Source organism: Leptonychotes weddellii, chromosome 1 (genome assembly GCF_054177405.1).
Source record: "Leptonychotes weddellii isolate Sample4059 chromosome 1, ASM5417740v2, whole genome shotgun sequence".
NCBI lineage: Eukaryota > Metazoa > Chordata > Mammalia > Carnivora > Phocidae > Leptonychotes > Leptonychotes weddellii.
In genome coordinates this window covers 188,932,851-188,954,246 of record NC_138369.1, presented here as the reverse complement: position 1 = coordinate 188,954,246, position 21,396 = coordinate 188,932,851, and the positions used below count along the sequence as shown (strand labels likewise).

Sequence of the window (21,396 nt, the reverse complement as noted above, 5' to 3'; positions counted from 1 at the left end):
CACTTCCAAGCGCCTCCCCCGGGTCACAGAGGGTGGCTCAGGCAACTCCGAAGCAAGCAGAGCCCCCCCCCCACCCCAGCCCACTGGACCCAGGAAGTCCTCTGAGGGCAGAGCTGGGGGCCACCAGGACCTCTCAGGTTAGCAAGGCAGGAATCCTGGTCCTTCCCACTGGACAGGGTCCGAGGGAAGCCATGCGACCACCACCTTCTCAAGCGAAAATTTTTTATCACAATTACCCTGTTTTCCATCCATCGTTATGAATCAGGTGTGTTGGGGACAGTTAAAGTTATAACTTAGCCTCCGGAGCCAGGCCCAAGGAAACTCACTGATCTCAGCAAGGGCACACCAGCCAGCACCCCGTCCTACGTCCTGCCACATGGGGTGTCTCCCCCTGGAGGGGAGAACAGCTGGGAACGAGGACCGAGGTCAGCTGCGTGGGACTTGGGGCACGGCGGGAGGCTGACAAAGGGAAGCAGGAGATGAGAGGGGTTCTTCCGTCCCTAACAGCTTCTGTGGGCTCCCCGCACTCCCCCGCTCACCCCCTTGCCCCTGGAACTGCCTGCCTCTGGGTTCTGGAGCCAAGGGGCCTTTAGGATTTGGGGGCTCTGATAGCAGAACGGCCTCCCTTGCAGGAGCCCCAGCCCCTCATTCCTACTTAGCTGTCCAAGAGACACCCAAGACCAGACACCCAGTTCTGGTCTCAGCACACCTGTGGGACCCTGGGAGCTCTGTGTCCTCCCGGAGACCGTGTGTCCTCAGCTGTACAATGGGGATCCCTATGCGCCCATCCCGTAACGAGGTCACCGGCATGCTGGATGTTTAAGAAAAGGTCATTGTTATTTTTACAGAGCCTTGGAGCCAAGCCTTGCAACTTGCTTCAACAGTGACAAAGAACAAATACTGAAAACTTTTTCCTTGTTTGAACAACCGGGATGCGGATTCCTCTGAAGAACTCACTGAGAGCAAGGTGTCTGCCGCAAGGGGCGTGAGGAGTGGTGGTGTTTTGCCGGGAGTGGTGTTTAGGAGGGCCCCCCCCCCCCCGCCCATCTCTGCAGGAGGCACCAAACCTCCTGCGCTCAGGTTTCAAGTGGCTGAGACACTTGTCACTCCTCAGAGAGCGCTCCACTGGGAATAAATTCTCTGTCCCATCTTTTCCAGGGATGTGTTCATTCTCTTTCGCTCCTGCTGACTGTGGGTGCCAAGGGGACTCTTGGAGCTGGTTAACTCGACAACTAAAGTACAAAATTATCTCCTCCATCATGAGTAGCATGGGGCCAAAGTTCTTATTAATGGCAGACCATGCATTATTCCCATCAACAGACTTGCTTTCAGGGCACACATTTTAAAACCAGTCAGTTCAATGGTTATGTGTACAACACTTTTTAAAACTATGAAATATTCCATACATACAACAGAATACATATAATGCAAAAAGAAGGTATAAAGAGAAAAGAAAGGGGACACCTATGTCGTCCTGGTCCTGGCTAACAGATCGTCACCAACACCCACCGGTCAGTCCCCTCACTTCGTATCCTCTCCCATTACACGCCCCTCATTCCCACTGGGGGAAACCACAACGCCAAATCTGGGTTTGCCCAGTTCTTTCTATGGGTTTAGTATGTATGTATATCTGTAGATACCTCTAAGCAATATATCATCTAATGTTGAACGTTTAGATATTTATGTAAATGGAATCACCTGCGTGTGTCCTAGGACAACTTGCTTTTTTGCTCAACGTTTTGTGGGATTTATTCATGGTAATGGGTACAGCTGTGGTTTACGCGCTTTCAATCTTTTGAATATACCAGTACATAGGTACCCTGTTTCTTATTAGAAAGAGCAGACAGGAGTTTCCTGTCAGCCTTTGGGTGATTTCCAGGTTTCTGCAATAGAAACAGTGCTTCTGTGAACACTCCCGTGGAAGTTTCTGGGCCCACTGCAAGAGTGTCTTTAGGACGCACACTCAAGAGGAATTTCTGGGTGAAAGGTTTACCTATCTTCAACATGATACTGAAAAGGTTTCCAAAGTGGTTCTAGCAGTTTAAACCCTCCTCCCTTCTCGCCATCCCCTCCACCCTCCCCCGCTCCTCTAGCTGACTCAGTTTGGGCCATACATAGTATTGAGCAACTTTAATTTTTGCCAGTCTCGTGTGTATGTTTGTGTGTGTATGTGTGTGCTCGTGTGCGCGTGTGTTAAAATATGCACTACATAAAATTTACCATCTTAACCGTTTTTAGGTGTGCAGTTCAGTGGTTTTTAAATGTATTCACTTTGTTGTGCGGCCTTCACCACCCTCCATCTCCAGAACTTTCCATCTAGTCCAGCTGAAACTGTTCGCCTTAAACAGTAACCCCCTCCCCCCTGGCACCCCCCGCTCCATGAATCTGACGACTCTGGGGACCTCGGATCAGTGGAATCGTATAGGATCTGTGCCTTCGTGTCTGGCTTATTGCACTCAACATAATGTCCTCAGGGCTGCTCCACGTTGGAGGACTCGCTGAGTTTTAATCTGTGGTCCATGTACTATGATGGTGTGTGTGTGTGTGTGTATGTGTGTGTGTGTATTTTCCAGGGGATGGGTTAGAGCACTTGAGACCACGCAGTTGAGGGAACTGCCCACCAGCCCCTGTGCGCCCCTTGTCTTCACATGTGATGCGGAAGCTTGAAGAGCACAGGGCAGGGAAGGATGTTGTCTTGGTCAGCTCGGGCTGCTACAGCAAAATACCATGGGCAGGGCACCTTCCTTAAACAACGGATGTTGATTTCTCAGAGTTCTGGAGCCTGGAAGTCCAAGATCAGGATGCTGGCCGGTTTGGTTCCTGGTGAGGGCTCTCTTCCTGGCTTGCAAATGGCAGCCTTCTTGCTGTGTCTTCAGCGGGCTTTGCTTCGGGTGTGCGCATGAAGGGAGGGAGACAGAGACAGAGACTGAGACAGACAGACACACATATAGAGATCTCTCTTCCTCTTCTTATATGGGCCATCAACCCTACCAGTCACCAATCCACCCTGTGACCTCAGTTATCTAAAAGCCCTATCACATTGGGGGTTAGGACTTCAACATACCAATTTGGGGGATCATAATTCAGTCCACAACAGACGTAAAGTGGGGGATAGCAAAGACAAGCTGGAACCCATATGCGCGGGCTGGAGCCCATCAGGCCAGATGGTAGCCCGTGACCTTGATGAGGGTGTCCTACGGAAGCTGGGGCAAAGGCTCATCTTTGCAGAGCTAAACACACACATCTGGCCCAGGAGCTGGAGAAGCCGGAGGATCCGGGGGCGAGGCCTGGCTCCTGCTCATGCACAGCGGTGTGTCAGCTGACCAGCAACACGCAACAGGAGCAAAATCCAGTCCTGCTTCACTTCTGCCCTCCAGACCCCCCAAGATCCCTTATGGTCCAACCCCATCCCCTTCGTGCACACAAAGCAGGGCATCCTGGTGAAGTCATGTCATTGCAAAGCTACCATATCTCCCAAAAGTTCTAGCACTTTTATTTTCACATATGGTCTTTAATTCACCCGAATAAACTCACACGTCTGAAGTGACATAGGATTCTAACTCCATCTTTTTCCATGTGATACTCGGTTTCCGTGAGACTTCTCCACAAATCTGTACGCCACCTGTTAACACTTCACGTCTCTATACGTATGTGGTTCTGTTTCTTGGCTCTCTGCTCTTCCCCATTCACTGTTTCTTCTTTTCCCCATGCCAGGACCTTGTATAGTTTTTTATAATGAAGTCATCAGACTCAATCTCCTACAATTGGTCTTCTGAGACAGTTTATTTGGGAAGAATCCTGCTGCGTCAATGCTTCTGACAGGTGTGTCTTGGCCCTTTGCTCCTTCATGCTCTTGCATAGACATTTTAGACTAAGCTCAGCGATGAGCTCCAACACACAGGTGTCAGAATTTTGGCTGCAGTTGTGTTAAATGTATGACATCGATTTGAGGGGACAGTTGACAACCTTATAATACTAATCTTCTATACATGAATTGTATTTCTTTCTATTTATTTAGTCTTTAATACCTTTCAGTAAAGGCTTATAATTTTTTCCGTAAGAGTTTTCCCATATTTTGGTAAGATTTATTCAAGGTAACTTATTTTTTACTGCCTTATTAAGTGGTATACCTTTGTAGTTTTCTTTTTCAACTTTTCATGATGACACATTTCAAAGATGCAGAAAATCTGAAAGATTAGTACAATGAACACATGTACACACTCCTCCTAGAGCCAACAACTATTAACATTTTCCCATAGGCGGCATTTTTTGATGAGCCATTTGAAATTAAACTGCACACATCATGACACTTCATGCCTTAATATTTCCACATGCCTCTTCTGAGAATGACATTCTCCCACAAAATCAGCTACCAATTGTTACATTTAAAAAGAGCACTTCCAGCGGTTGGTTGGAATCATCTGCAAATAATGACAGACTAGTTCCTTCCATTGTAATTCTCATCACATTAATTTCTCACCTTTGCTGAAACACTCCATACAATGTTGAGTAGAATGCTAGCAACAATCCCTTCCATTTCACCATTAAGGGTGATATTTTTGGAGATTTTTAAGGATCTCCTTTAGCATGTAAGAAAGCTTCCTTTTATTTCATCTTTGCAAAGGACTTCTTTTTTTTTTAATCACAAAGGCATGTTGAATTTTATTGAATGCTCTTTTTAAATATATTAAGATAGCTTTATGATTTACGTTATTGTGTTGAACTATACCGATAGCTTTTCTCATGTTAAAGCAATATTCTATTACCAGGATAAATCCAACTTGATCATAATCTTTCTTGTAGGGTGGTGGATTTGTTTTGTTAATATTTGTTACATTTATATTCATGAGTTAGATTGGCTTGTAATTTTCCTTGAACTATTTTTGCTGGTTTAGGTATTGATAAATAAGTGAATATTTTCTGTTTTTTGATTCCTTGGAAGAATTTTTGAAAGACTAGAATAATAAGTTTCTTAACTGTTCCTAGGAGTTAACCTGGAAAATCATCTGGTCAATTATTTGGTGTAAGTGTCTATTTATGTCCATTAATATAGTCTGCTCATTGTGTTGACGAGGGAGCAGAAAGCTAGCTGAGGAGAAAGCAGACACCCTCCCCCCACACCCAGATGGGATATATGTGACATTCTTCAGGCACACCCGGGGGCCCTAAAGCTAAGGAAAGGAAAAACAAATAGTTAACTTATTGAGATCACAATCCTGCAAGACAGAAGTCTCCCTCAGTTTACAAAAGTCTCAGTAATTTACAAGAACAAAGCATTTCTATCAATAACCTAGCTTCCAGAAAGAAAGGTAGATACAATTAAATGTCCTTATAACCTGCAGCCCATTGAAAGATACTTGAATTGGGCAGAGTGTACTGTTCCTCCAGGAAGCTCCCAACTATTTTAATGTTAATGTCTTGCTAGAGGGAAAAACAACCTTCACTTGACAATGGCAAGGCCTCCGGTATCCTGTGAGTCTTTTTTAACATATGCAAATCCTTTTGAGGGCACCTGGGTGGCTCAGTTGGTTAAGCGACTGCCTTCGGCTCAGGTCATGATCCTGGAGTTCCAGGATCGAGTCCCGCATCAGGCTCCCTGCTCAGCGGGGAGTCTGCTTCTCCCTCTCACCCTCCCCCCTCTCATGCTCTCTTTCTCCATCTCATTCTCTCTCAAATAAATAAATAAAATCTCAAAAAAAAAAAAAGAAAAGAAAAATCCTTTTGAAATCTCCCTTTTTCTTACCTCCCCCAACTCCCAAGTATATAATCAGCCACCACTCACAACCCCGGTGCAGCAACTCTTTCTGCCCACCGGTCCTGTCCCCTGGCTTTAATAAACTACCATTTTGCACCAAAGACCTCTCAAGAAGTCTTTCTTGGTCGTCGGCTCCGGACCTCACCCCACCGAACCACACCTATATTCCAAAACTACGTCAGTGTTGTTCACATGTTCTGTATTTTCACTGATGTTTATTTGTTGTATTTGACCTTTGATGGCCAAGAGAGAAGGTGGTGGATTTGTAAAGATCTTGTAATAATAATAATAATATATAGCCAGGTCTTTATTCCCAGGTCTATTTTGTCCATTATTAATGTAGCCATACCAGCTTTCTTTTACATATGTTCATTCTACATATGTCTCATAAATAGCATAGCGTATGATTGTCTTTAAAAACTAGACAATCTGATAATCTATGTATTTTTTAATCCATTCATATTAACTGGACAGTTTAGAGTATTTACATGTATTATGATCGCTGATGTATTTTGCATACACTTCTCCACGTATATTTTGCGCTTTCTTTTTGTCCCGTTTTTTCTGGGTTGAGTCTTACTCCTTTTCCCCCCTCAGCATTCTTTGCTTCATTTAGTTTGGCTGCATTGAGTTCTTTCCCACTTACTCCATTTTTTCTTCTTTAGGTTGGACAGAATCAATATACACTTTATTTCTTCTTCTTTTTTTTAAGGTTTTATTTATTTATTTGAGAGAGAGAGCATGTGAGAGAGAGAGAGAGAGCGCGCGCGAGCATGAGCTGGCGGGGGGGGGGGGAGTGGAGGGCAGAGGCAGAGGGAGAACCAGACTCCCCACTGAGCAGGGAGCCCAACACAGGGCTCTATCCCAAGACCCTGGGATCATGACCTGAGCCGAAGGCAGACGCTTCACGACTGCGCCACCCAGGCAGCCCTCTGCTAAGTTATCTTTAAAAATCCTTGCTTCTAGGGGCGCCTGGGTGGGGCAGTTGGTGTCCGGCTCTTGGTTTTGGCTCAGGTCATGATCTCAGGGTCGTGAGATCCAGTTCCATCTCGGGCTCTGGGCCTGCCACTACGATGCCTTCTTCACTTCCCCAGATACATACTCCCATTTCAGTTTTGTTGCTGAGGATTTCCCAAGTTTTCTTGCACATTCGGCTGTAATTTTAAAGGACATTAATAATATACACTCTAGCCAGCCTTGTTGGTTGTTTTGTAGTGTGAGCATTATTTCAGGATATCTACTCTGCCATATGAACAGAACTCTGTTGCCGATTTTTAACATATAATAATAGTATTTTATTTTCATTGTATCACAGCTACTGCCCTTGGTAAGCAATTCTGATTTTCCACTTGTATTCATGAACGAAGTGGTAATGTGGGCTTGACTTCAGAGTCGATTTGATTCAGTGGTTCAATGATGCCAGGAAGAACTGGTTTCTAGTGTTCTCTATGCTGTCATTTTTGATGGAGGAGCTTTCTTTATCTGCAGCTAGCTTCCTGGTGATGGAAAGACGGTGATCAACAATTCCTGAGACTACTCGCTTCTCCCTCCAAGCACAAGGAAGTGGGTCTCTGCAAGTTCCCTTAAAAGAGTGCGAAAACCCCCAAACCTCCTTCCCTAAGCCCCACATCTCACTGGTCATAAGTGGGTTGTGTGTTCATCCCTGAAGTGGCAATTCTGGCAGGGAATGAGATTAAGCTGCTGAGCCAGAGACTGGCTGCATGCCCACCCCTAGCGCTGAGGTCAAGTGGGCTACCCAGGCTGATAGCCGGCTCCAGGGAGGTGTATATACTCCAACAAAAATTCCATGAAGCTGTCAAGAGAAGGGGAAATGCACGTTGAGAGAGTAACCCGCAGAAGAGGGCTGGATATAGAGACACACAAGCCACCTGGTATGAATGTGGACATCAGGGGTTTGGTGGAACAATGGTGTCATTCCTAGACAGCTCCAAGCCACTACACAGAAATAAGTGACTTGCCAGGAGGACACAGTCTGACCTATCTGCTGTACCCGGTCCTGGAATGTCTTCTACTTGGGACGACCTGGACACCCGTGGAGTACTAGAGATGGGTGGGTCCTGGCATATTCAGGATGGTCCCCTTTGTGGATCTAAGTGTGGGAGCCCAAAGACAGTGTGGGAGGGAAGAATTTACTAGGAAAGTCCAGCTCCCAGGCCAAAGAGGCATGTGATTTGGAATGAATTGGGTTTTCGTCTTCCATTTTATTGGAGAGCAATCCAGGTTGCTTTGTGTTTTGCAAACAGCACTGGAAAGAGCTTCTGAAGGACAGGGAAAAGACAGGCCTTTTGGACTAAGGTTTATCTCACTCTCTTTCCTCTCCCCCGTCCCTTGCCTGCGGTGCGTGGGAAGGCCTCTCGCCACTCCTGGGGGCGTCGGGAGGCTGGGGTGGGGGGACTTGGAAGCTGAAGGCAAAGAAAGGCTGGCCCAGGCAGGCTGGAGGGTCCTCGGCGCACAGCCCTGTGTCCTTGGCGCTGGTGCCTGGGCCAGGGGTCCTCAGGGGCTGGCTCTCGGGTCCAGGAGCTCAGGGGGAGCAGCAGCTCCTGGGGCTCACGCGGGGACCCAATCTCCCCAGAATTCCCTTCCTTAATCCCAATTCGAAGCGCTCACAACAGGAGCCGTCGAGGGGAGGAGGGGAGGGAGACACGCTCCTACCGGCCCTACACTGCCCGGGGGGGTGGGGGGTGGGTGGGGAACGAAGCCGGGAGCTTCAAGGGGTCCCCCTAGCCGGCCTGAGTCAGGAGCGCTTCTCGGGCTTTCCCTGGGGGAAACTCCTCCTCCCGTCACCCCTGCCCGGACCCGCCCCGCGCGGGGCCGCCGCACCGGCCAGTCCCCTCCCCCTGCCGGAGGTGACCCGGGACCGCGTTTAGGGGTGTCGCCCTGGGCACTGGACACCGCCTCCCGGGATTAAAGCGAGAGCCGGGGAGTGTCGGGGAGTTGGGCGCCGGGCAGGGGAAGACGAGCTCCGCAGGAGGCGGAGGAGGTGGAGGAAGAAGAGGAAGGGCAAGGGGCGGAGAGCGCCGGGCCCCGGAGCCCGGCAGGTGAGCCGCGCGCTGCCGGTTCTCCGTGCCGAGTCTGGGGTGCGGGTCCCGGGCGCGAAAGGAAGGATCTGGGCGCCGGGGGACAACCCAAGCGCCCCCCGCGCTGGGTGGTGGCGGCTGGACGTGAGGCCGGGCGTGAGCAGCGCGAGCGCAGCAGGTGCGTCCTCCCGCCGGCGGGACGCTCCGGGCCGGGCCGGGCAAAGGGCCCTCGGTGGGGCTGGAGGGTGTGGCGCGCCTGGGACCCCTTGGTGCGCCGCTCGGAGGCTCCCGGGCCACTGCGATGGCTTCGCGCGGCCCGGGCACGTTGCTCCGAGTCCCTGGCTCATTGGTCGGAGCAGAGGGTGCCTCGGGGTCGGCCCCCTCGGCCAGAGTCGGCTCCTGGACCACCTGCCTCCTGCGGCCCGGGGCTGGGGAGCAGGGGAGCCTTTTCTTTGAGGGGGACAAGGAGGACAGAGAGTTGTCTATCCGTTTCTTTGTTTCGGGAAAATCTCTGCGGCCCCGGAGTGTTACCTGAACTCCTCCTGCTTCTTGGTTCCCTCCCGAGGTGGGGAGAAACTGGAAACTCGCTGAGATTCCGGGAGCGATACGGCGGGCGCGGCGGGGAAAGGCTCCCCGAGGGCCCCCGGGCGAGGCGCGAAGCTCGGCGGTCCCGGGGAGGGGGTGTCGGCAGCCCGGACCCCGGCGGCGGCGACCAGAGTCAGGCCGCCCGGGCACCGGGGGTCCGCAGGAGCCCGCCGGGGAGGAGCGGTCCTGGCCCCGGGCGCGCGCTCCCTGCCGGGGACCAGGCCGGCCCCTGGGCGCTTCCGTGCGCCGCCCGCGGTCCAGCGGGACTCTGGAGTGTGGCCACGGGGCGGAGCGCACCAGCCTGGCAGCGGACGTCCTGCCCGCCGCCCCACGGGCCCTGCGGGAGAATTGCCTTACGGCCCCGAAGTTCGGGCGTCCCCGCCTCAGAGGGCACTTGGGTGCCCGGAGCCCTGAGGGCCCAGCGTGGTGGCCCAGAATTGCGAAGCCCGAATCCTTTTTCCAGCGCACCGGCGGCGGGCCTGGTCAAGAGGAATCCTAAAAAAAAAAAGAGGAATCCTAGTGGCTCGCGGCCCGAGGTCCACCTGGTGGTCAGGCGTCACCCCGGACTCGGCCCTGACACAGCGCACTCCTCGATTCCAACTGGTGCAGTGGTCCTGGGACTAGGATGGGGGCGCCCAGGGGGCACGCTGATCTTGGGTCGTGGAGCTGGCAGCTGTAGAGGGTCACCCGAATCATGGAAAATTACAAAGGCCGCCACGCCGAGATCAAGGTGTTGAGGAAACCCGAAGTGAGCGGAGGCTTGTTGACTTAGCCTAGGAGGTCGGGGAAGGTTTTCCAGGAAGTGAGGCTGGCACTAGTCTCCCCTGAAGCCGGGGGGCCGCTAGGAATGTGGGCAGAGATGACCCAGGCCCAGGAACCTGGGGGCGCAGGCCCCCACGGAGCCCAGGCTCCCAGGCTGCCCCTGCTGCGCCGGGTGAGGGGAGCCTGGTGGGCCCGGTGAACGGCAGCTGCTTCCGTTGTCCCAGCTTTTGCAGAGCTGAGGCTTTCCTCCCTGCCCCCAGCGCAGCAGACCTTAATGGGAGGTTGGGGTTATCTGGAAAGGCAAGGGCACCACCAAGCAAGCAAAGGCTAAGCTCCCTAGTTGGGGGAGTCCCCTCAGTGGGGGGCTTGTGCCTGGAGGTCCGTCATTCAACACGTTCCTCTCTGCTTTTGTTTTGCTTTTTGTTTTTAAATATCAGCGGGTGGGCAGCATGGGCCTTTGCTCTTGGCCTCGACAAGTCCAGCAAGCAACTTTCCTCTTCAGCATTCCCAAGGTCACCCTTCTCCGGCCGAGTCTGTGCTGCTGCCGGAGCCCTGGACAGGGCTAGGAGCTCGGGCCTCGCACCCTTGGCTGCTCACCGGGATTGTAGGAGAAAATGTGGCCACGTTGGTATTATAATAACAGCAAACATGGATGAGGCACTTTCTTCCTGTCAGGCGTCATTCCAAACTCTTTATAACATCCTTCACTTCACTGTGAGTTAACTGAGGCAGAGAGGCAAGATGCTTGCCCAAGGTCTGTGACCCGTGGGGAGCCATGGGGCTGAAGCCTGGCCATCCGGCTCTGCAGGGCTCTGGCCGGTCCTGTGACTGCCTTTTCCAGGAGATTGGAATGTCACAGGTACTAGTGTGGAAGGCCAGGGTAGCTGAGAATGGGACCCAAGGATTCCTCAGGCAGCAGGGGCTTGTTGGCGGGCCGGGCTGGTTCCCCCTGCCCACAGCCCCACCTGGGCTCTGTGCTGAACCTTCCAGAGTGACCAGGGCAGGAGTGTCTGGGACTCCTTGGTGGGGCAGTGCAGAGGGCTGAGCTCCCTGGCTAATGGGGCGATGAGGGACACGACTCGGGTCGAAATGTCCGGTAGACAGTGCAGCCCGGACACATGCGGGCCTCCCGGGAAGTGAACACCAGGGGTCCAGGCTGGTGGCCCTCACTCTTTCCCACCCACACCCTGTGGCAGGAGTCCCGGGAGAGCTCTGTGATCATATGGGGTCACTGCCCCGGTTCCAGTCGCAGCAGCAGACGGACAGGAGATCTCAGTTCTCTATTTTTCTAAGCCCTCCAGAAAAATCTCAGGTTTGTGGGGCTGGGAGTCAAGTCCAAGCCTTGGTAATGGGAGCAGGAAATGGAAAGGAAATGGACTGGGTCAGTTTAGTGGTCAGTCAGTTTTGGTTACTTAAGGATTAGAAGCTGGCCTGCTGGTGAGGAGGGTGAAAGGGGGTCTGGAGAGGCACTAGGGCTCTGCACGCTTTCCTACCTCTGCTTACTCCCCCTGCTCAGGATCTCCTGGGGTCATCCCGCTTCCCACAACTGCTGAGCCTTTCCTGCTTTTCCTTGCCCCCCTTTCCAGGGCAGCTGCAGGGACCCCCTGACGTTGGGTCTGCCCCAGGACATGTTGGTGGCCCCTGGGGATGGGGTGCAAGGGCATCACGTGAGTCCCATCCTGGCTTGGTACCGGGGGACCCTAAAGGCCATCTCAGGGAGCCCTGGCTTGCAAACCTCCAGGAGTAGTGGGCCTGGCTGTGGAGGAGGGGACTCGTACGCTCTGTGCCGTTGACCATCGTGGCCCCAGCTACGTGTGGGGAGTCGCAAAGGGCTTGGCTGATCAAACAGGCAGTTTCGGGGGACAACCTAGAGGCAAAGCTTGAGGTCAGGAAGGAGAAGAGCCAGCCTAGGACTTGGTCTGTCCTGGCCACTGGTCAGGAGCAGAGGACCCAGGGCATGTGGAAATGTCACGGTCAGCCTTAGAGGCATCGAGGAAGAAGGCAGACGCTGATTTTCTGGTGGGGATGTGGGCAGTTACTTGGATTGTGAACAGGGAAGAGGGAAGGTGGCTCAAAGACACACTTGTAAGGGCACCTGGGTGGCTCAGTTGGTGAAACGTCTATCTTGGGCTCGAGTCATGATCTCAGGGTCCTGGGATTGAGTCCTGTGTTGGCTCCCTGCTCAGCGGGGAGCCTGCTTCTCCCTCTCCCTCTGCCCCCCACCCCCACTCCTGCTCTCTCTGATGCGCGCTCTCTCTCTCTCCCTCTCTCTCAAATCAGTGAATAAGATCCAAAAAAAGGAAAGACAGGTTTGTAGAGGTGAGTGCAGGGGAGGAGGATAGGGCTTGCTCTGGGTGAAAACTCCAGGCATTTTGTCAGTGTGGATTGCGCTCAGCTGTGAGGCATCACCGGGGTGTGTGTGCAGGGGGCCGAGGGTGCAGAAATAGGATAAGAAAGCACAGAATGGGGGCACCTGGGTGGCTCAGTCGTTAAGCGTCTGCCTTCGGCTCAGGTCATGGTCCCAGGGTCCTGGGATCGAGCCCCGCATCGGGCTCCCTGCTCGGCAGGAAGCCTGCTTCTCCCTCTCCCACTCCCCCTGCTTGTGTTCCCTCTCTCGCTGTGTCTCTCTCTGTCAAATAAATAAATAAACTCTTTAAAAAAATTTAAAAAAAAAAGCACAGAATGTTTAAAGGGCACCAAGTCTTGGCAGGCACCACGGCTGAAGTCTGGAAGTTCACGGAGGTTCATGGAAGTGCAGAATTGACAGAAGGATCAAGTGGATCCTTCAAGTGGAACCGGGAAGAGGCTGTGGCATCAAGTGGACGCTCGACAGAGAAATATCTTCAAGTGAGAGCTGAACTGGAAAATGAAACAGCCCGGGCTTCATGTGGCATGAGACTCAGCGCCAGCATCCCCCACGGCCACTGCTCCCCAAGGGGTCTTCCTGGTGGGACACCACACTCCCCTCATTTCAACCCTTGATCAGAACTCAGGGGATGCGGAGCCTGTGTTTTCTAGGGATGTCAGGCTTGGAGGTCCTTCTGCGAGTGTCTGACCACAGGCAATATAAGATCATCCTGCCTAATCCCCCAGCCAAAGCTCAGTTCTATTCTAGAACATGCTTGGATAAAATACTTGTGGATAGCCCGCCTTCCATATTGGATCAAACATTTCTCAGTTTGAAGAACTCTTCTTTCGAAGGCAACTCGTCGATGTTTTTTTGTTAAAGATTTTATTTATTGGGGCGCCTGAGTGGCTCAGTCGTTAGGCGTCTGATTTTATTTATTTATTTGACAGAGACATGGCAAGAGAGGGAACAGGGGAATGGGGGAGGGAGAAGCAGACTTCCCACTACACAGGGAGCCCGAGGTGGGACTCGATCCCAGGACCCTGGGATCATGACCCGAGCTGAAGGCAGGCGCTTAATGACTGAGCCACCCAGGCGCCCCCAACTCGTCGATATTTAAACCTGCATTGTTGGAAATGTGGTTTTCCCGGGTTGAGTTAAACCTGCCTTTCTGATATTGCTGACCATTTGGATCCTGCTTGCTTTTGTCCTTTGGATTTGCACAGAATAACTGAATCTATTTTGCACATAACCGCCCCTTCCATACTAGCAGGTAAACCTTAGTTGCCGTCATGATGTTATTATTGTGTGCCCATCATGTGTGTTGGCCACGGTGCTAGAAACAGACACACTTGGTCCTTGAAACAACCCTGTTTATTGATTATCTCATTTCACAGATGGGCTTGGACGAGGTCTTGAACCCTTGGCCGTGGCCTTTGCACGGCCTTGGTTCTCCTCCCTCCCGGAGGGACCTGGGCTCCTCTCCAGCCAGCCTGTCACATTAGGTATGCAGTCAGTGCTGTTCACCTGCGTCTGTGAGGTCACCCACGTCCTCACCTTGGAGGCTGGTTTTGTCCAGGTGTGAACTTCCCAGCCTGCTCGCTCTCTCTCGAATTCCATCGTACTCATTTGGCCTCTGGAACTCGGAAAATATCGGAACACTTTCTTGTCTGCTACAGAGCTTAGCTTGAAAGAAAGAAACCAAGAAAAAAGGACCCGACCCAATTCCTGCCCTAAAAAGTTTGCAGTCACACCGGGACAATGAGGCATTCATAGAAAAAGAAACGTGGAAGACGCAGGCAGAGCCTCTCCTGAGATTCTGTCTCTGCCTCTGTCTCTGTCTGTCTCTGTCTCATTCCCGTGTGAATCACTGTGCGGACCTCTCGTCCATCCATCTTAACTGTTACTTAAACCCACCACTGGCCTGTAACCGGCATCGAACTGGGCTTTGTATCCGCGATAGGACGCAACAGCATCTTTTTGGATGATGTCATTTTATGCGGTGGTTGAGACATTAGGGGCTCTGAGCGACCATTTGTTTATTGGATAGGGAGTGTCTATTGGCCTGGCTTGCTTTGGAGTTTGAAGGAGGGGTACGGGGGGGTCAAGGACGGTGGGGCCTCGTCATCCTGTCACGCCTCATCCCCGGGTCTTAAAGGCCCCCGGTGGGGTTCCACAGCAGCAAATGCTTGAAAGGTGGTGTGCAGTGAGCTCAGCGGGGACTGCTTTATAAAGAAGACCCCAGGGGGCCCCCTGGATGGGAGTTCGAATCTATGCGATTGGCCTCATTTGCATTGATTTGCTGGTTTTCAAAATACGTCTCCAGGAAATGCTTTCTGAGATCCCCAAAGAAAAGACCTTTGTGGTTGGAAAGGGCTTCGTCACGCCATGGGCAGGCAGGACTGCATCGCACAGCCCTGGCACTGTCCTGCTCAGCCGTGGCCCGGCAGGTGCTCGGGGATGACTCAGCTCTCCGAAAAGAGCCTGGAGTGACTGAAACCGCCGGGTTGTGTTGTGTTGTGCTGTGTTGTGTGACTCAAGTGGGCCACTTTGTCCGTGTTGGCACGGGAGCCAGCCGAGGACAAGGAAGGACGAGGAACTTTGTCACATATTTACTCTTTTGTCACTTGCAGGAAAAATGCATTGTTATGGCTGCCTTTCCGGAATCAAGGACAATCACCTCGAAGTGACAGGAAAGCATTTGAGAGACCGTGTCGTCTCTCACTCCCTCGGCTGTCTTGGTCTGTTCAAAACCCAGGGCCAGAGATGCATGTCACTGCGGGGATGCCTGTGGTTTGTGTCTGTGTGTTTTGCTTGGTTTTGTGTGTTTTTTGGGCGCACAACGTTATTTATGTAAATGCCTGTTTTGAACATGAACGGACCCAGTGTGGCTCCTGGTCCTGTTGGACGACGGTGGCTCTTGCAGATCCAGTTCCAGAGGGAGGCACTTGTCCTTCCCTGCTTTTCAGCCAGAGAAATTACAGGCTGAGCACCACTCCTGTCTCCTGTTCCAAAGTCCGCGGGGGCCCATCTGGGCGCACTGGGTGTTTCTGGCTCAGGTTTTGCAGGCCGTGGGAACTCTGGACGAGATAGGATTATCCTGTGATTACTTCGGGGTCCTGTGGCTTTTACTGGACCGTTCGTGGCCGCGGCCGCCTGCACTCCTTCCTCCCCTGGCTTCCTGGTCTCTCGCTGTTAAGGATCACGAATGGATAGGAAGCGTGGATTTCGAGGCCTGACTGATCGTTCCTTTCAGAGGGCTCTTAAACTGGGAACGCCGCCAGGGGGATCAAATTCTCATTTCCTGAAACTGCACCCAAGCCTAGAACTGGTGAGATAGCTCAGAGGCCTGAGAATGCTCAGGCAGGATGCTTCGGAAAGTAACCCCAGGGATGTGCTGCGATTTTCTGCCCCGCGTGGACCAGTGTGGAGTGGGGGTACTGTCTTGATGTATCTAAGGAGCAGACATAGGACAGGTTTATTAGTAGGTGAGGATCACACCATTTAAAGGCTTACATGGTGATCCTCCCACCTGTATATTGGACAGTGTACTTTCCTTGTACCCAGAAAGGTGTTGACCTTTTATTTAAATTAAAAAAAATCTCAGAGCTGGGGCGCCTGGGTGGCTCAGTCGTTAAGCGTCTGCCTTCGGCTCAGGTCATGATCCCGGGGTCCTGGGATCGAGCCCCGCATCGGGCTCCCTGCTTGGCGGGAAGCCTGCTTCTCCCTCTCGCACTCCCCCTGCTTGTGTTCCCTCTCTCTCAGTGTCTCTCTCTGTCAAATAAATGAATAAAATATTTTAAAAACATCTCAAAGCTATTAATATGAACTCATTCTTGTATTTTCTTTCTTTCTTTTTTTTTTATTAAGGAGGCTTCAAAGCCCAGCATAGATCCTGACACGGGGCTTGAACTCACGACCCTGAGACCAAGACCTGAAATGAGATTGAAAGTCGGGTGCTCAACCGACTGAGCCACCCAGGCGCCCCCTCATTCTTGTATTTTAGCTTTACGTGAAAAGTAAATAAATGACCTGTGCATTTTTATTGTGACGTATTCATTGGAGGCTTCCCAAGACCAAAAAGCCATACTCGCATTTTTATTTATAGCAAGTTGATGGTTTTTTTGGTGGGTTTTTGTTTGTTTTTAGTTTAACGAGTCCACTAATAATTGTGCTTTGGGGATAGAAGGCAGTAAATGGGCTGGGGCTGGTTCTTTTGCATTTAGCTCCACCGGCTTTTCAGAGCTGGTGGACTTGGGACTTTGGGAGAAACACCAGAGGAAATCTGCAAACCTGCAAACGCCGCATATCGGGCGCCTCCCCCTTGCCCGCTGGAAGCAACATCTATCGGTTTTATAATCACTTTTTTCTTTTAAGATTTTTATTTATCTATTTGACAGAGAGACAGCGAGAGAGGGAACACAAGCAGGGGGAGTGGGAGAGGGAGAAGCAGGCTTCCCGCCGAGCAGGGATCCCGATGCGGGGCTGGATCCCAGGACTCTGGGATCATGACCTGAGCCGAAGGCAGACGCTTAACGACTGAGCCACCCAGGCGCCGCCCCTATAATCACTTTTTTTTTTTAAAGATTTTATTTATTTATTTGAGAGAGAGAGAATGAGAGACAGAGAGCACGAGAGGGAAGAGGGCAGAGGGAGAAGCAGACCCCCCGCTGAGCAGGGAGCCCGATGCGGGACTCGATCCAGGGACTCCAGGATCATGACCTGAGCTGAAGGCAGTCGCTTAACCAACTGAGCCACCCAGGCGCCCTATAATCACTTTTATTTGACAAAAACAGAGGCAGCACTTACCATATGCCAGGCACTGAGAGCTACATTGGTACCAACTCATTTCACACCCCAACAGCCCTGTAGTGGGTGCTACTCTTAATCCCCTTTTGCAGATGAGACCACTGAGGCACGGGAACATTAGCTGACGTGCCCCAGGCCACAGGTCCCAGAGGTCATGGGCTTAGCCACCGCACTGCCTGCTGCCATTTGGGCAACTACTATGTGCCCGGGGGGTTTACAGGTGGTGTGAAGCCCAGAGCTTTCTCATCGGGAATGTGGTCTTGCAGATGCAGGATCTGGAAGGCTATTTCTCGAAGTATTCTTTGGTCATTCCAAGACAGCAGGGAGGGGCAGAGAGAAGCCCTCCACGTGCGCTCAGGAGGGAAAGAGTGATGCCAGAATGGAGGCATTCCGTGCTGATGGTTTTTCTAGAAATTACTATTAACTGTTCACAAACATCTGCAAACAACAGATTTTACTGCAAACCCTAGAAACTGTCAAAATTAGTTCTGAAATGTTTTCTTTTCTGGATTTGGGGTAGTATGTGAAGAAATGGGTGCGTGTGGATGTGTTTTATGGAATTTTTTCCCCAGGTGTTTATTAAGAAGTGGGAGATTGCATATGGCTTATTTAGAAAGTCAGGTGTGGCCTCCATCTGGTACTAAGTTCTGGGCCACCTGCTGCACAGTGGGTGCCCACCCCTTCCTCCCCGTGGACTGTCTGCAGGAGCGAGCCAGGGGGCATCTCAGGGCCTGCTGTGGCTCACTGGACCCCCTCCTTAAGTCCTCACCCAAATGGGACCGTGCCCACCTCCACATCCATTTCTGTCCCAGATTCAGAGAGGTGCAGGCACCGGCCTGATGAAGCGGCCAGGGAGTGGCAGTGCCGTGAGCTGACCCCCAGTCCTTGCCCCCCCTTAACCTCCCCTGAACGTGAGGGTCGGTGAGTCACCTTTGCGTGCTTCCAGTCCCTGCGACCTCCGTAGCCAGAGGCAGCCTGGGGGACGTCTCGGCCGCGAGAGCCGTGGTACCTACAACCATCCCCGGAGCTAAGGCAGGTGAGCACCAAGCTCCTTGCACGTGCGTTGTGTGGGGAAGAGGTGGGCAAGGTGAAGGCCAAGGTGAATGGGAAAACTGCCCTTTGTTCCGGAGAGAGCTAACTCTCCTCTAGTCTTCTAGTTCTTTCTCCATGTGTCTCCTAAAAACGAACCGGTATCGAAATAACACAGTCTTATCGTTCTTTCTTCTAGGTCATCTTAAACGTCCCGAATCTTTGCCATTACCTGATGCTGCTGATAAAACCAGGATGGCTTTAAACTCAGTAAGTGGTTAATTATTACCTTCCCAGACTTCTCTTTGTTTCCTTATCCCCACTGTGATTTTCCAAAGTGTGTGCTGGGCGGCATTTTAAGCCCTGGCTGCAGGGACAGCGAGTGCTCTGTGGATGCTGGTCACGGCGCTCTCTCAGGTAGGGTGCGTGGGAGCGGGTTAGGGTGCAGACACACCACAGCTGCGCCCGCGGAGAGCGCCCCAAAGCTGTCGGGTGGGTGTAAGGTATGTGCACTGCTCATACCTGGGCCTCTTCTCTTCCTGCCCTGCGGGTGAGTTTCAGGGTGAGCAGTCGGGACAGCCAGGGGCAGAAGGGTGCTGGGAGGGAGTAAGTCCCAGGGGAAAACAGGTGTGTGGGGCATCACCGGCCGGCAGACCCCTGCGCAGCCCGGTGTCCTGATAAACTGGGGGAGGCCGTGATGGAATGTAGCATTGGGCTGACTGTCCCTCTCCCTGGATGCTCCCCAGCCCTGCAATAACTCTGGAGACAAATGCAGTATCTTTGTTCCCCATTATATCTCACTGGTTCATCTTATCCCTGCGAATGGGTGCATGCAATACAGAGTTGTGGTCAATAACGAATATTTTCCATATCTTGTATCTGGAAAAGAGCCCTTTTGTTTTTCCTTCTTTAGCAGTTGCTGGTTTTTAATTTTCACTGGTTCCATTTTAAATTGCATATCCCCTGCACAGGGCTTCGCCGGGACAGACCGCCGTGCCTGCCACAACCTTTCCTGGATGGGACAGCATGTTCTTAGATGCTTCCGATAGAGACCAAACCCATGTGCTCTTTTTCTTTTGGCCTTTGGTGCCCCATTTAGATTAGAGATTACACTGTTTCCCTTTCTGTCCACTGCTCTGGTTCAGAGTTACAATCTTTGCACTTCTGAAGGAGAGCATCGGTGAGTTATTAAGCAGAGGTTAACTCTGGCCGCCGGCACTTGGCTCATTCCGGTATAATCTCGCTTCCCTGGAGGCCCCCCCTTTAAAATGCTAAGCATTGCGTTGCCTCGGCTCAGAATACCGGCCCTGTCCTGAGACCACGGTCAACAAGAAGCAGGAGGAGAAATGAATGAATGAGTGGGAAGAAGTTTGAGGGGCCCTCAGATAGGAGGGCAAATGTGGCCTCCCCACATGGCCCCGCCAGTGGGTGATTGGGGAGGGCGGAAGCAGGGGACATGCAGGCTGGCCGGCGGGGGTCTTGCAGGGGCAGCCAGAGAAGGCAGTGTTTAAGTGGGCAGAGGGCGAGGAGAAGGGTGTTCAAGGAGATGGATGAGGCAGGAATAAAAGCTGTAGCTGGGGCAGCACTTTCCATGTCGTGTGCGCAGAGACCCGGCAGCTCCCTGCAGAGGCGCTCGTGCCTTGGGAGGATGCTCCTCGCAGCAGGACTGCGCTGCAAACCCTTTACATGTCCCGTAGTAAATGGTGACACGTCTCCTAAGGGAGGAGGAGGTAGAAAAGGAACTTTTAGAATAACATGTATAGTATGAACCTTCAGGTAAATTTTTTAACCTCTATCACTCAACGTTCTTCTCTGCAAAATGGGTCCATGAGTCACGCCTGCACCTTCGTAGGGGTGTGGTCGGGTCTCCAGGAGGCCACGAGTGCAGACGCCTGGCGGCCCCTCGACCATTACCTTTCTCGCTATAATCTCCATCTCAGGGTTTGGGTGTCAACTGCTGCCCAGACTTCCACACATTTTTTTCTTTAAATTTTTTTAAAAATTTTTTTAGTAAATCTCAGTGTTGACCATTTACTTTCTCTTTATTTCAAAAAATGATCAGTGAACAAACAAACGCAAAAACCGTTGACAATTAATTGAAAGTTCTGGTTTAGTCAGTCTGGGTAAGTTCAGAGAAGAATCTGCAGCAGCTTTTCGGCCCCTTGTCTAAGTGTGACGGACACGCGCCTAACCTTGAAGGTAACCGGGGTTTTATATCATGCACGTTCTCTGTCATTGTTTAGGGGTCACCGCCAGGAGTTGGACCTTACTACGAAAACCATGGATACCAGCCTGAAAGCCTCTATCCCCTGCGGCCCGCCACGGTCCCCAGCGCCTACCCGGTGTATCCGGTCCCGTACTACCCATCCGAGGGGCCCCAGTCCACCCCAAGGGTGCTGACGCACACTTCGACACCCACCATCCGCGTGCAGCCCAAGTCCCCATCGGGGACGGTGTGCACTGCAAGTAGGACCCTTTTGCATTTCTTTCCTACAACAGAACTGGCGCTGGGGTCTGTCTTCTCCAGGGGGCTCTGTCCTCTGTCGCTGACTGCCCTCCTCCCTCTGCTGGGGCTGGTCCCATGCTCTCCCCCTCTCCCTCGATGTCCCAGCTTTCACCCTCTTGCCTCCTGCCTGGGGCCCTTGGAGAGCTGCCAGGCTGCAAAGCCCTTCCTTCACTTTCCTTAACTCTCCTGGGCCAGCTTGGCCCGTACCACCCAGGGTGGTCTTCCATGGTCTTCCAAGCCGGGCCTCTCTGCCCTGTTCTTCCCGGCGTGGCTTGTCGGTGCGTCATCCTGAGTGAATGGTAAGCTCCGATGCGGGAGTCACCTACCCACCCTTTCTTTGTGGCGTGGTTCCCTGGACACAGCAAGTCACGCTTAAGGTGCTGGACGAGGGCGGCTTGGCGCTCAGCAAAGGAAGTGGCTGGTGTGGTTGGCACTCGGAAGGATGTCTGGGCTTTAAGGGTCTCGTGGACAGAGCAGAGTGGGCGTAGAGCGGGTGAGGGCTCCAAGGACTGATCCCTTCAATGCCACGTGCTTCTAACTCTTACTCATCTCCTTTCTTCTTGCA

General features: G+C 52.2%; 1 protein-coding gene across 3 annotated transcripts in view; it reads left to right on the top strand.

The window, feature by feature from the left end:
• Positions 1 to 8,704: 8,704 nt before the first annotated feature.
• TMPRSS2 (transmembrane serine protease 2) overlaps positions 8,705 to 21,396 on the top strand; it is a 36,331-nt gene continuing 23,639 nt past the window's right edge. The window contains exons 1-3 of one of the 3 annotated variants that reach the window (XM_081800246.1): positions 8,705 to 8,814; positions 18,525 to 18,595; positions 20,569 to 20,791. In XM_081800246.1, the coding sequence (XP_081656372.1) occupies positions 18,581 to 18,595; positions 20,569 to 20,791 (238 nt within the window). In that variant the 5' untranslated portion in view covers positions 8,705 to 8,814; positions 18,525 to 18,580. Of the gene's footprint in view, positions 8,815 to 8,837; positions 8,972 to 18,524; positions 18,596 to 20,568; positions 20,792 to 21,396 lie in introns of those variants that run through there. The other 2 variants (XM_081800239.1, XM_081800231.1) reach the window with 2 other exon arrangements.